Source organism: Caretta caretta, chromosome 25 (assembly GCF_965140235.1).
Source record: "Caretta caretta isolate rCarCar2 chromosome 25, rCarCar1.hap1, whole genome shotgun sequence".
Taxonomy (NCBI): domain Eukaryota; kingdom Metazoa; phylum Chordata; order Testudines; family Cheloniidae; genus Caretta; species Caretta caretta.
In genome coordinates, this window is record NC_134230.1 from 14,972,765 (window position 1) to 14,986,969 (window position 14,205).

The 14,205-nt window shown below is 52.9% G+C and overlaps 1 protein-coding gene across 1 annotated transcript in view; it reads left to right on the forward strand.

Annotated features, from left to right (window-relative positions):
- ARID3A (AT-rich interaction domain 3A) overlaps positions 1-10,727 on the forward strand; it is a 100,317-nt gene extending 89,590 nt beyond the window's left edge. The window contains exons 8-9 of the mRNA XM_048830574.2: positions 206-295; positions 1,136-10,727. Coding sequence (XP_048686531.2) covers positions 206-295; positions 1,136-1,323 — 278 coding nt within the window. The 3' untranslated portion in view covers positions 1,324-10,727. The remainder of the gene's footprint in view (positions 1-205; positions 296-1,135) is intronic.
- The last annotated feature ends 3,478 nt before the right edge of the window (positions 10,728-14,205 follow it).

A 14,205-nucleotide genomic window follows, 5' to 3' on the forward strand; every position in this document is an offset into this window, starting at 1 on the left:
ATAGGAACACAGTAACATTTAAAGGCAGACCTGGACGCTAAATCCGCCATCTGTAAATGGAGAGGGATTTTTTTACCATCCCTGTTAATAGCCGAGAGGAAAGGATTTGGGGATGGCGTCAGCAGGGTTCTGTGAGCCTGGCGGGTCAGGACGGTCTTTGTTTTGACTGAGCAGTTTGTTTATCATCTGATTTATCCTGCTGCAGAAAACCGTCAGGACCCCGGCATGAGCCTGTCCAACAACGGCACGAACAGCATCAGCATGTCAGTGGAGATCAACGGCATCGTCTATACGGGTAAGAGGAACGCGGCCAGGTCTCCGTCTCTGCCTCTTGCTTACCCACTCCCCAGCCCCCTGCTGGCCCAAAGAGTCTGACACAGCAACACACGGGGCTGCTGGATCTCCCTGGTGAGCGTATTAACGTGTCACCCCAGTAGCACCGAAGGGGCCCATCGTGCTGGGTGCTGTACAAACCCAGAGCAGGCTGTCTGATCAGAGCCCAGGCTCTGGTCTTACGGTTCCTATTCTGCAGTCCCTTCCCAGCCTTTCCGGGGGGGGATTGATCCGTGCCGGATGCTCCTCTCCCTTTGCAGGCTTTCGGTCCTGGCGTTTGGGAGGTAGTGACTTGCCTCTCCGTGTCTCGCTGCCCTTAGACAATGTGCTTCCAAACTCTTTCCTCTAGGGACAAAGACGCTTGCAAGTTATTTTCACGAATCGGCACCACTGTGGTAGTATCTAGACACCTAGCGAGAGCTGGTCCCTGCCCTGAAGAGCTTACAGTCTAGGTAGACATGGTTGCGAGGGGAAACAGAGGCCCTGTAACTAGCTAGGAATAGAGCTGTGGGCTCATAGGCCAGGGCCCTAAGCACTAGATCACTCCTCTCCAATGAAACTTAGCTGCTTCTTGCAGCGTTTCTTGCCCCTTCCTCTGAAGCCGCTGGCCGTTGACCGAGACGGATGCTGGGCCGGATGGATCACTGCTTTGATCCGGGCTGACGGTTCCTATGTATCAGGGCGCCATTGTCCCAGCAGGGGCGGGGAGAAAGGAAGGAGCGTTCTCCCCACTTCACAGCTCGGTTCCCGCTGGAGTTAGGAGCAGCCCCCCACGAGCCTCTCCCTCTTGTCTCTCCCCCAGGTGTGCTGTTCGCACAGACCCCCGGCCCCTCGTCCTCCTCGCTCCCTTCCTCCGCCTACAGCAAAGGAAACAGCAGCAGCCGGAGCAGCAGCAGCGGCGTGGGGGGCAGCAGCGGCGTCTCCCAGGCTGCCCCGGCTGGTTTGTCGGCCCCTCCAACCTCTACCTCCAATAACTCGTCTTCGCCTTAACTCCCCCCCCACCCCAAACGGCAGCGCCTCATCTCACCAAAAGACAAAAAAAACCCCAAACCCACCCACACGTGGAGCTTCTGTCACAGCTGGCGCCAAAACCCGAGCTTGCATCTGGCTTCCCCGGGGGGTGGGGGGAGGAAGCCCCATTTCCCCCTCCTCCCGAGAGGACTGGAGAAAGTTTTGCAAGGAGAAAAGCTTTAATCCAGGGAGTTTCATTAAAAGCAGCCTGGACTCTGAGCCAGTCATTACCCGGTAGCTTTGGAGGTGATGCACCGTTCCCCGCCCCCAGAACTCTTTTTACCTCATGGACACCCCACTTTGCACTGTGCGTTTGTTTTCTAATGTTGTTGTGTGAAGTTGTGTTCTTTTGGATACCTCCAGGCAGACACACAGTCGCACCGACGCCCACGGGCTTGTGTTTTTAATGAAACCTCCCCTCCTTTCCTTTCCTTTCCTTTCAACCGAAAACAAAATTTGCAAAAGCGGGAGGAATTTTTAGTCCTTTAAATCTTTTTTCATTATTATTTTAAGAACTACACTCAAGCTATATGGCATTTTATGAGGTGGTTAGTTGGATCTTTTTTTTTTTTTTTTGTAAATAGCTTCTATTTTATTCTCTAAAAAAAAAAAAATCAAACCTTAACTCACAAAAATGAGATATATATTAGTGTTCGTTCAGGGAAACAGGACTTGGAAAACTTTGTAACCTCTTTTTCTTGTGGTCGTCTGATGTCGATCTTTGGTCGAGTTCGATCCGCGCTACTTTCTTTCGAACGCTGGGGACACCCAAGGTTCGGGAGAGAGCCAGGGTGACCCCAGCGAATGAGCTCAGGTGTTTGTATGCAGGGGGAAATGGGGGGCGGGGCGGGGGGGGCCAAGCAAGCTCCATTTGGAGATTCTTAGGGTTGAAGTGTGTAGTTGATCTGCAGTTATTAGGAGACGGTTTTGTAGAGCTGCCTCACTGGGAAAAGTCTGCGTTTCTAGGATCCGTTTCCTTCAGCGATAGAGGTAAAGGGGTTCGATGCCACCCCTTCAGACTCTCCGCTCCACTCCACAACTAGCTGTTGGACCCTGGTCCTCTGGGGGCTTGATCTGATCCGGACAAGCACTTACGCGCCTGCTGGGACTTCAGGCGTTAGCCTCAGAGAAGCCGAAGGGATTACTCGCCTGCTCCCAGTTAAGCAGGTGCATAACAGCCGTGCTTTGGATTAGGGCCAGAGCGTGCAGCCAAGGGCATAAGGCGGAGCTGTCTGCCCAGCCAGCCTGCTTGGTTCGGGTCCTGCTTCAGCAAAGCCCGTCCCGCTGGCCTTAAGGGGACTGCAGCAAACGCTTTACAGTTTCGGGTTGAGTGCCGTGTGGAGGGGGCTGAGCGCAGCGGGGGGAAGGCAGTCCCTGTGGAGGTGTCTTTGCTTTACACCTGTAGCCCGCGGCAATGACACACTTGCCCTGGCTGGCAGGAATTCTTCGGGCATAACCCGAGGGGCAGCAAAGGGTACGATTCAGGCTGGTAGGCTTTGGAGGCAAAAAACAGAGAGATTTTGCATCGCCAGACTACCCGAGTTCTTCTTCCCATCCCCAGTCCAGAGCACCCTCCGCCTTCCCAGATAGTCAGAGCATAGAGGAGAGTCCTAAGCCAGAGGCCCCGGGCAAAGGAATCACTGGGACTTCCATTAGAGCAGCCTCCTCAGCTTCGTGATCATCCATCTGGCTGCGTCGTGTGCACGCCCCGATATGGATGAGAGCCAACACTTCCTTTCCCATTGACTTGTAGAAGTGGGAAGTGGATCCGTGGCGGTACATGGGCGCTGGTTGGACCTCGGGGAGTTGCAGTGTGTGGTGCCGGGAATCGGTTTGTTCAGAATCGGGCTCTGAGAAACAGCTTTTGAGCCAAGACACAGTGCAGGGAGAAAGCTCATCCCAAGTGCCTGCTGAACTCTGGGCAGGGGCCAGGCAGCCGCTTGTCTGCGGGGAGGGAGTGTGCCAGAAAATTAGAGGCACTGATCTCCCATGCTTTCTCCTGGGCAAGACCTGCCAGACTCCTAACAGGGCAGCGCAAGGGGCTGGAATCACTGAGCTGGGTTTGTTGGCCACGTGGACCTGTTCCATTGCCATTCCAAGGGTGCTGAAGGATCCCGTGTGCTAGAGAGGGCGAGGGGAGCTGCGGTCGGTGTTGTGAACGGGGGCTTCCTCCTGATCTCGAAGCTCATCCGTCTGGGTGGGTGCACACCTGTGTCCGTAGGTGTCCATACCACCTGCATGTACACCGTCAGTGGGAGAGAGGGCAGGACTCTGGCCTTCTCTGTAGCTTTTGGGAAAGCTGTGGGCATATGGGAAAAGCTGAAGCCTGGCTGTAGTTTATTCAAATCACGGAGGTGCCTGGACCGAAAGCCTGGATCCAACGCCCTGAACAATGTGGAGGTTCAGATCCAAACTCCAAAGCTGGCCTGTCGCTAGGACCTGAATCTGGGTTCCCCAGCAATCAAGCCCAGCTGCAGTTGGGTCTTTTCCTCCCTTTCCCTTTGCCTCTTTTATTCCCTCTGATCTGGACCTACCTGTGAGGGAATTAGGTTCCCAACTCCCATTGACTTGCACCTAATTCCATTTGGCTTCTTTGAAAATCCCAGGCTTAAACCGAATCAGTGGTTCAAACAGTGCTGCATCACAGAGAGGGGGAGAGAGAGGGTCCTGCTTGCGGCTGCCTGCAGTTACCTGCAACTTGGCGTCATCACCAGGGACCGGCTGGCCTGTTACGCTCACTCTGTTTTGTATTTTTCACGTGTGTTTCTTTAATTTCTTGGTGGAGGAAATTAACATCGATGACTCCTCTGCTTCCCCACCCCGCCTCATATCCCCTCCCAGGGAACCCTGTTCCCAGGGGCTTACAGTACAAGTCTCTCCCTGTAATTAGGTCCAGGGAGCATAATTTAATGAGCTCTGTGTTGTGTGCTGTGCTCCTGACGTGAGTGCGGGGGTGGGGTTATTCCAGAGGAGAAACTCCATTTTAGAGACAATCTAGGGCTTGCTGCAGAATTCATCTGTCCAGCAAGGGGCTGATGAGCCTAAAACAGCCCCAGCTGGGACATCTCCTGCAAGGTGCTGAGTGCCGTTCACTCCCACCGAAGCAGCTGCGTGCTGAGCATGCTCTGCACTTCTCAGGATCGGGCCTTAAGCGTGTGTCCTGCTGTAGCCATGTGTTTCCTCTGCCCTGTCCTGTGATGGATCATAAAGGCACCAGAGCACCCTTACCTGCATAATAGTCACTGCCCATAAAGGGCCTGATTCTGATTCTCGGCTGCTGTCACATACACCAGCGCAGAGGGTGGGCGTGAAGTGAAAGTGCTTTTGCACCGGTGTGAACATCTGCGCAAAGGGCGAAGCAATGGAATGGAGACCCAAAGCCTCCCAGCTTGGCCTCTCTTGCAACCAGCGGGGGTGGGGCGCTCTGGATTTTTTAAACATCATCTTTCCCTGCTGATTTTTGTGCTTTTCCGTTTGATAAACCGGCTCCCAACCGCCCCAGCCTGTTTTTCGAGTCACAAGCCGCTCTGACTGCCTCCAGCTCCCTGACCCCGCATATTGCCAGCAGCCACCAGCCTGATGGTTTCCTGCAGAGCAGGGAGCTAGCATAGGGAAGCTGATCTAAAGGCAAGACTACAGTGTGGAATCCGGGTTGTACATATGCCCCCCTCTCGCCCTCCCTGCTTCTTTCGCCAGAGTCTAGATACTTGTCGCACCTTGTCCTCTGCTCAGGGCTGAAACAGCAAACTGGTTCTTCGTAGGTTTCTTTTTCTTCCTTTCTTTCTTTTTTTTTTTTTTGGACAGGTGAAGAAAATAACCAGAAAAATTAGGTGTACTAGATAAAAGCCAGTGAGATTCCTGCTTCCCATCTCTCCCATCTTCCCATCTCTCTGGGTCGGCTGTAGCACACGGGGGAGGTGGGGGGGGGAGAGAACGGACTGTTTCCTGATGTCTCCTACGGTGTCGCTGGTGAAAGGCAGATGTAAGGACTAGTATTTTCAGAAGGGCTCTTTTGCGGCACTGAAATAAGTGGGCAGATTGGCAAAGGAATCCAGCACGTTGGGTCGTGAGCGTTTTGTGAAAACTAAAGTTGATTAACTTGAAAATGAAACATCGGCGGTGTCCCAGTGGAAGCTGAGCTCTCGTGCTGTTCTAGCCCCGGTGGCGGGCGTTGAGCATTTGAAAATATGGCCCCACGCTCCAAGATTTTTACATCTCAGGCCTTTGGTTCTCCCTGTGCCGCTAGGCGGACGAGGGTGGGAGCCCTGCCATGAAGCATATTGTTGCAGTGATGTTTTTAGAATGTGCACTGGGATCATTTTGGGGTTTTTTTTTTAATCTCCCATCGTGAATATTAAAGAGACACCATGGGCTCTCCGCATTTCTGTCTGAACAAGTTCCCCTGACATTGCTGCGGCTAATCTGATTCTCCCTGAAGGAGATTAGAGACTGGACAAAATCCCCCTAGGTTATTTTTAGTTTGTTTTCCTTTGGGCATCTGACAGCACTTCGTGTGTGGTCAGTTTCACTGTTTTCCCCCCTCTCCGGGGCCTGAGTCAAAGCCCACTTCAGTTTCCACTGACTTTGGTCAAGCCCCTAGCTACTCAGTTTCCCTTCCTCAGGGTGGATCTTAGGGTGATGGTGAAAGCAGGGAAATTGGCAGAGGGACTGCAGAGCAGGTGCAGAACCCTCCAGTTCACTGAAATGGACAAGATCTCAAGCTGATTGTGTCCCTTCGTAAACGGTCCCTTAAAGCTCCCCTGAGTGGCTGCCTGAAACCAATGGTCACTGAACCCAGCTATTTGTGCCAGCAGACCCACCTCTCGTCTAGCCGGGATCTAGCCAGGAACTCCCTCTCCTGGAAACAGCAGGATGGTTGTTGTGACACCTAAGTTTTTTGTCATATACGGTGATTCTTCCTCTCGGGGTGGGGCTGGGAATGTTAAAGCCGTAACACGTTCCGTAGGCCAGATCGGTTTGTACCAATATCATTATGAAAGTAAGGAGTGTGACTTTTTACCGCTATAGTTCTACTGGTACAGTTCCTAGTGGGCTACAGTAAAGCCATATAAAGGTGACTTATCCCAGAAGTTGTTTCCCTTCTACAGCAAGAGCACCTTTATACCTGTGTAACTGCATCCACACTAGCAGAGTTATGCTGCTTTAACTATACCCTGTCTACCTGGGGAGGGAGGACCCCTGAAGCTGCTTAAACGTGGTGCAGAAAGAGGCTGCACTTAATCCTGTTATATGTTAAAAGCTGTCTCCCTAGCTTTCTGGTCCAAGCGTTAATCAACTTTGTCACGCAGAGAGAGAGAGGGCACCATCTGAAGTGGAGTGGAGATTTGTCCTCTTTCCCAGCCTCACTCTTGAGAGTGGGTTCCTCTCTTTTCCCTGGGGAAATGTGACCACGGCTGTGCATGTATCAGCTTTGCAGGGTACATACCCGTGATGCACAGGGTCATGTTGAGCCCTGGTATAAGTGGATGCAGCCTCTGTTGATTTCGGTGGACTTGGCATTTGCTTATGCCACGGCTGTCGTTGGTCTCCAGTGCATGCTGCAGAAGAAAAGCAGCTGCTCCGGCGTGGTGGGAAAGCATCTTTGTGAGTTGCGAGCTCTGTTCCGCTAAGTGGAGTGCTGACCCAGCTGAGCTAGCCAGAGGGGAATGCTGGCGGTTCCCCGTTCCCAACTAAACAGGCCTGGATCTGCTCCATTACACCCCTGCTTGCCCAGCCATGGGGCCTCATTGCTCAGCTGTCGACCTGTTTTTCAATCCTGGGCACAGATGGTGCATCCTCACTGCCTGTTGGTCGCACCCATGCCAGGAACCCCACAGTAAACAGCAGGGCCTGGCTTGGTACTCCTTTATTTCCCTGGCCGCTGAAATCCTGGGAGGAGGTTGTACCTTTCTGGGAGGAGCCCGGGCTTCTCAGGTGGCTGAAGGGATCTTGGCCTCCCAGAGAATCTGGCTAGAAATGCACTCCCTTGTTTAGACTTTCTGCACAACTGCCCCTTTGACCTTAGAGGCCAGGGAGCGGGTATCCCCATCAAGCCGCTCCCCTCTGTTCCGTCCAGCCTGGCCGTTGCTTCTTTTCTTTTGAACTGGCAGCTGCTTTGTATTTTAAAAACCTCTCACCGATATCTAAGTTCATGATGCTGCGGTAGCTCCTTCTGGAGCACCCGGGATCAAACCCTTTGAAGCCAACTCTCCCATTGACTCGGAGCGAGCCAGATTGATGTGCCTTTGCTCAGCCTGCTGCTAAGTTGCTTGTAGATGCACTCAGTGATAATTAGCATCTCACTCCCTGCCCCTGTCTCCCCCCATGGCACTGCTGCCAGATTCCTGGCATGACAGTTCCTCCTTAGGCAGCACAGCAAGGAGTTAGACCTCAGGTGGCTTCTATGCCAAGAGCCAGGTGGGCACGATCTCCTCTTTTAATGCCCTGTGGGACAGCTCCTGCAGAGAATCCAAGCTAGCGTCCATCTCTCTGTGCCGCTGCTCAAGCAGGGAGAATATGGAAGCAAGGGGATTTAGTGAGCGAGAACCAGCTGTAGCCGCAGGCTGCTGGCGATACAAGCTCCTGCCCTGGAGAAAGTGGGGTGTTTTTATAGAGGGGGGGGCTCGCTCGACTTCCTCAGCCAGCCTCCAGAATCCCGAGTATGCACCAGGGACACTGCCCAGTTTTGTGACACAGCAGGGGAGGGCAAAAGTGCAGGGTGCCTGTAAAGCACAAAGGACCCTCAACTTCCAGGGAGGCTGGAGCTTCTGACACACCTTGTGGGATGGAGAGCATCAAGCTTAAAGGGCCTGCTCCAAAATCCATTGAAGTCAATGGCACAGCTCCCACTGACTTCAGGGGGCTTTGGATGGAGCCTGGTGTCACTTGTGAATATATATATGTACTCTTTAACAGACGTTTCTGAGTGCTCCCCATCTCCCCTTTTGTCCTGTGCAGACGCACAGGAAGTTACGGTCCTTTGCCTCATTGCCATTTTCCTTCCCTGACTGCTAGCCCCACACGCCTTCTGTTTCCTTTTGCTGTGTCCTTGCTTTGGAAGCCGCCCTGGGCTGCTCCCCCCGAGCTCCATTTTCATGCCTGGGCAGCTTTGAAAGGTGAACTGCAAAGCTAAAGTGAAAAGCGGAGCTCAGCCCAGAGATAGGAGCTGGCTGCTCCCTGCTACCTGGCACTGTAACACGGGGCTTCATCCCTCCTGCAAAAACCTTCCAGCACTTCCTGGCTCTCGCCTCGGTCTTCCCCAAGTCGCCAGAGCCCTTTGATGGGCTTGGCTGAATCAGGGGCTATGTGTGTTTGCTGGCGTCCGACGCCTCCAGCAAACCAAGAGCCGCCCCTGCAGCCTGGCACACAGGACCGATTTCTAGACTCCGTTCAGTTCCCGTTTCAGCTGGGCAGTTCGCTCTTTACGGTCCTGCTGTGGAATTGACCCTGCATGCTGGTACCAGCAACCCTGCTCACCCATAGCCTTCGTTCTGTATGCAACTCAGGCGAGATCAAAGATCCCGAATCCCTCTCTCGATAGCTAGATAAAACAAAGGGTTTTCCCCTCTCCCACCTCCTCAGTGCCAAAAGCTGTAGCTAGAAAAGTCTCATGGGCACAGACCATACATCTGACTTTGTCGCCGAGGGATCTGTGGCTGTTCTCAACCCGCGTTGGGTATAGGACCAGTGAGGTGGCGTCTCTGTTCTCTAAACGCCCTAGCCAGTCAAGCCATTGATACTTGGCTCTGAGCCTGGCCTGGAAACGTATCCTCTCTCAGAACGAATGCTTTGCTCGCCTTGTATAAGGAGCCTTAGGAAGTGGGGTGGGTTGGGGGTGGGAGAAATTCTATATCAAATTCTATATCTCGTGTGTGTTTTGAATGTGCGTATAAAGCAAAACCAACCAACCTACCTTCAGGGTAAAACGTGTTTCTTATGCAATCTGGGCTCTCGGAGCAAGAGCAGGATTGTAACTCAGGGGAAAAAGACCTGCTGTCTGGAACTGATTGTACTGGGTATGGGAGGGAGGGAGAAGGGGCAGGGCAGGATTTGCTTGCTGTGTCATTTATTTTAAGTTCCAGTTGTTTGGGGGTTTTGGTGGGGGGGAGGGGTGAGGTGTGATTTCTTAGCCCTGATTTTTCATCCAGGAGAAACTTGCCTTAAAGTTGCCCGGCACGGCGGGTGGGTGACCTGGGTTTCTCCCCAGTGCTGGCCCGCTTCGCTAGCATAGCTTCCAGCTTGTGTCTGCCCTGTTCTCGCTGCGGGAGCCCGTGTGGCTGCTTGCACCGTGGCTGCAAGGAAACCTGGACCCGAGCATGACTGAGATACTTGACTTCAGAAGGGGCTGCGTGCATCTTTGTGGGCCTGCTGCCTCGGGGCTGCATGGGTGTGTGCCCAAGGAGGACCCTCAAGTTCCACACCGGGGACAGCTAGCGTGTGGAAAGGGCTCACCTCCCACAGTACCTCACCGGTGGGAGTGCAACTCTCTGGGCTGCCACGGCTTCTACCAGCAGCCCCTGAGCAGGCCACACATCCGGGGGGGTGGATGCAGGGGCTGGAGGTGCAGACAAGCCACAGGGCACCTCCGCATGCCAAACACTGGACAGCCCAAGAGCCATTCCCCACCCCCATCCCCTTAACTCTGGCCCCCAAATCCCCACTAGCCCAGAGTTCTGCTGAGCCCACCTGCTCAGTTCTGAAGGTCTGGCTAGGAGGATGCCATGGAGCGCTTGCCGCTAGGACTAGAACGTGCTGTTTTAGGGCCTGCCTAACTACCTTCAAAGAGAAATCCTGCGGGATGGCCCCCCAGAGAACTCTTTGTCACTGGTTTTTGTGCTGGGGCGGGGGGGGGGGGGGGTGTTTAGATTTTTAGTAGGTTTTGCATTTGTACAGTCCCTGTTTTATTCCTCTCCTCACCACCACCCCCCCACCAATTTTTTTGGTTGGGTTTTTTGATTTTTGGGGGGGAAGCATATTACATTCGGCTTTTTTTCCTTTTTGCATATCGATTGAAAAAACCCAGTTTCTCTGGGGTTTGAAAGGCAAAAGGAATGAACACCGCTGCAGATGCAGTTATACAGCATGCATAGCTTAACTCAGGTAAAAAAAAAAAAAAACCACAAAAAAAAGAATAAAAACCACATTCTACCTCTGATAACGGCGGGCCTCAGGCTGCCTGTCCTGGGAATCCCGCGGTGAAATATTTCAGTTTTGCAGACATTCAGGTATTAAAACTTTGTGATTATTAAATAAAATAAAATAAAAACACTGAAAGTTTACATTTTATAATAACATTATTATACAGATTGTATTTAAACTTCAGAATATTTAAGACAATTGTAACCCTGTAAAGTTGATGAAATATTAAAAACAAAAACAAAAATCTGACTTTTAAAATCCTCATCTGATTTCTTTCTTGTGTTGCCCGGTCTTTATCCACAGGGTCCCTCTGCATTCGGAGAAATCTCTTGTAAAAAGAAGCAGGGTTGCCGCTGGGTTATTAGTTGTATTACGGTAGCGCCTAGGAGCCCATCCCCTTTGTGCTGGGCCCTGTATATTATTAGGTATATTATGGTGGCACCTAGTAGCTCTCATCATGAACTAGGATGCCAGGTACAATGCGCTAGATACGGTACAAAGACAGAACAAAGCGCCGGTCCCTGCCTCCAAGAACTTCCAATCTCAGCATAAGGGCAGAGACAACAGGTTGCTACAGACAGTGAGTACAAGGAAACCGTGCTGGGCAGCAGTGACTAGCAGGTGGATCCCTTTCCAACAGATATACTAGAGCAAAAAGCGAAGCCGTGGGTTTGATTCAGAAATAACTGGGTATGGCTCTGCCGGAGGGCTGCCTAGCTGATCATAGGATGGGTCTTTCGGGTCGTAGTGTCTATGAAGTCTTGCAATGTTTGGGGACAGGGAGGGTCTCTTAAACCCTCAGCTTCTCTGTGAGAATTTCCACTTCCAATTACAAACCCACCCCCCCATCCCCCCCCGCAGGGCCTCGCCCTACTGGCTGTGGAGAAGAGCGTGGAAGGGAGGCTCAGAAAGCCTGCCAAACCGTGTTGTTTTTTTCCGCTATTCTCATGGTTTTGCAGGCGGGGCTGGCGTGATTTTGGAACGCCTGGGGTTGACAACACTGACAAGGAGACAGGGGGTCGGCAGACAGCGCTGGAGATCTGCAGGCGACTGTCCTGGGACAATTCCTTAGGCTCCCCATTGGGTGGTCACTGGGGCCCTGATCCGGGGAAGCACTAATGCACATATGTGCTTAACGCCCGATGGGACTTGTAACATGCTGCAAGTTACATCAGCTTCTCCCCTCCCCCTGGCCCCTGCCTCCCTCTGCTTGGAAAAGGACCCCCAACTCCTCCAGCTGGTCTTTGCACCCACCAACCTACTGCCTTCATGCTCAAATCCCTCCAGCCTCCTCCCCATCCCACCCTCCCTGGCTGACTCCTACGAAGCTGTGCTGGGAAGGAGCCCTCTGAAAGCGTGGATCCCTGCAGCTGGGGGGGTTGAGGGGGGCTGGCATGGGCGGGATTCCCCTTTGGACTCTGCAGGCCAGTCCACTGCCAGGGAAGCAAGAGCTAGTCCTGTCCCTCCTTGGCCATAGCTCCATAAAGCTTTAGGTTGCTTTGCTGGGAGCATCCGTTAATATCCTGCAATTCCCATCCACCTTGCACAGGAGGAGGCTGGGTTGGGCTGAACCAAACTGGGCCTATCTGCTGGGCTCTGTCACTCAAGCTACTCTCCTTCCCCCTTTATTTGGGCACGGTAACTTCATCCCTTCCCTGGGGCTGAGCCCCTGGCTTTTATAGCAGGCACAGAGTGGGGTATGGGGGTGAAGAGCACCCAGGGAGGGTGGGATAAGACTGCACTTAGCTGTGGCTCTCAAAGGGCTTTGCAAACAATTGGATTAGGGCTTCATTTTACACAGGTAGGGAAGGGACAGAGGCCCACAGAAGTGAGGTGACCTGAGCCCCACAGCAGGTCAGCAGTGGAATTTAACCCAGGAGTCCTGGCTCCCAGTTCCCTTCTCTAGCCCCTGGACTGCAGTGTCAGAGCTGGGAATAGAACCCAGGAGTCCTGGCTCACCGTTTATTGCTCTAATTGCTGATCGGGCTGCCTCCCTCACAGAGGAAAGCTACACAGAAGGTTTCCCTGAAAGTTCCTTCCATGCCACCTCTTCACCCTTCCTTTCCCAGGCTCCAGCCCTGATCTCAATGGGGACCCAATCCAGCTGGGGGTCCCTACTAATCTCTCCAATTTGGTGCTTGTCCTTTTTTCTCTTCAAGGCCTCAGCTGGTGCTGTTGGGTGATTTCCTTAAGGACGGGCCCAGTCAAACCCAATAGGGAGGAATCCAAGAGGGTTCTATAGAAATTGCCCAGAACCCCTAGAGAATTGAAATAGCGAGTGAAATCCTGACTGTAAGAGTTGGAACTGTGGGCTAGCAGGGAGCTGATTCTCGTTCAAAAGGCCTGAGGGTGTGTGTGAGAGGGGTCAGCTCCCAAGGGGGACTGTAGGGCAGGACGATCCAGCTGGCAGAGAGTCTTGATCTGGGCGACCTGAGGCCACTCCAGCCCATCTGTGCTCAGTGTAGAGTCCTATCGGCAGGCACTGCAGCTATCCAGAAGCAGGGGAGGATTCCAGCCACCAAGGAGTCCAAATGCTGCACTCAGCCCCTTGCTGCCATCCCCAGAGCTATAGGGACAGGGTGGGACTGAGGGCTGGAGCTCACCTTGTAACACCGCCTGGTGGGCTAATCAGGGGCAGCAGCCACCAAGCTCCAGAGGCGACTCGGTTTATTCCTGTGGCAAGAATTTAACCTACCCCCTACGCCACTGCCTTCGTTGTGTAGCCTTGGGCAAGTCACTTCACCTCCTGCACTTCCCTTTTCCCATCTAACGGAGATAGTGATACTGACCCATCTTTGTACAAGGCTTTCAGCTCTACCGCTCAATAGCTCCCATTCCTAGGGAGCCCTCCTCTTCCTGAAGGATCCCTTAGCACACAATACAGCCACACAGCACCACTGAAATGCAGCCCCCCCCCCCCCCCAATGAAACATGCTCCCTGACAGCAAAGGGAGGGGAAGCTTGAGCCAAAGACACCAGGACAAACCTTCCACAAAGCCCCGTCGGTTCTGCAACGTCCATGCAGGGCAGACAGGGCCTCGCGTTTAGAGTCTCACATGAAAGCCTTGCACGCTCTAAAGGTCCCAGAGTTGTGTGTGACACTGATGAGCCCTCGGCAGGTTCCATTTGCCTTAGGACCCCAGCCAAAATTTCCACCTCCTGCCACTACCGCTGTGCATTGGGCTGTGCATTGGCTCTTACCCTGCACCCCACGCATGGCTGTGTTTCTGTAGGTGCTGGATATATATGGCAGCAAACCCTCCACTCTGAGACTCATGCTGCCTGCAGAGGACTTGCAAGATCATGGTTTGTAAAGTATTTAAAAGAGGATTATTATTACATTGGGGAGGCCTTTGTCTTAATCGGCAAGAGAAACCTGATACACGCGAGTGTTGAAACCATTAAGGGAAGTTCACACTCTTTCCTGTCCCACAATTTCCACAACCGGCCTCTCTTCATTCCAGGTAAAGGTCACTTGCATCTTCATATGATTTAGCTTCAGGGTCTGGCTGAGCGAGCGACCTCTGACCTGTGAAACAAGGCAGTGGGCAGTAGTCAATAAATCCTGATGCCTGCAGGGAAAAAAAGGGGGAGGAAGATTGATTGGCTGGGGAGGAGGTGGATGGAACATTAGCCCCGATGCAGGCAAACTAGCGTAGGAATTCACAAGATAAATTCAGGGATCCCAGGCTCTCCCTTGGAACAGCAGTGAGTTAGTTACAC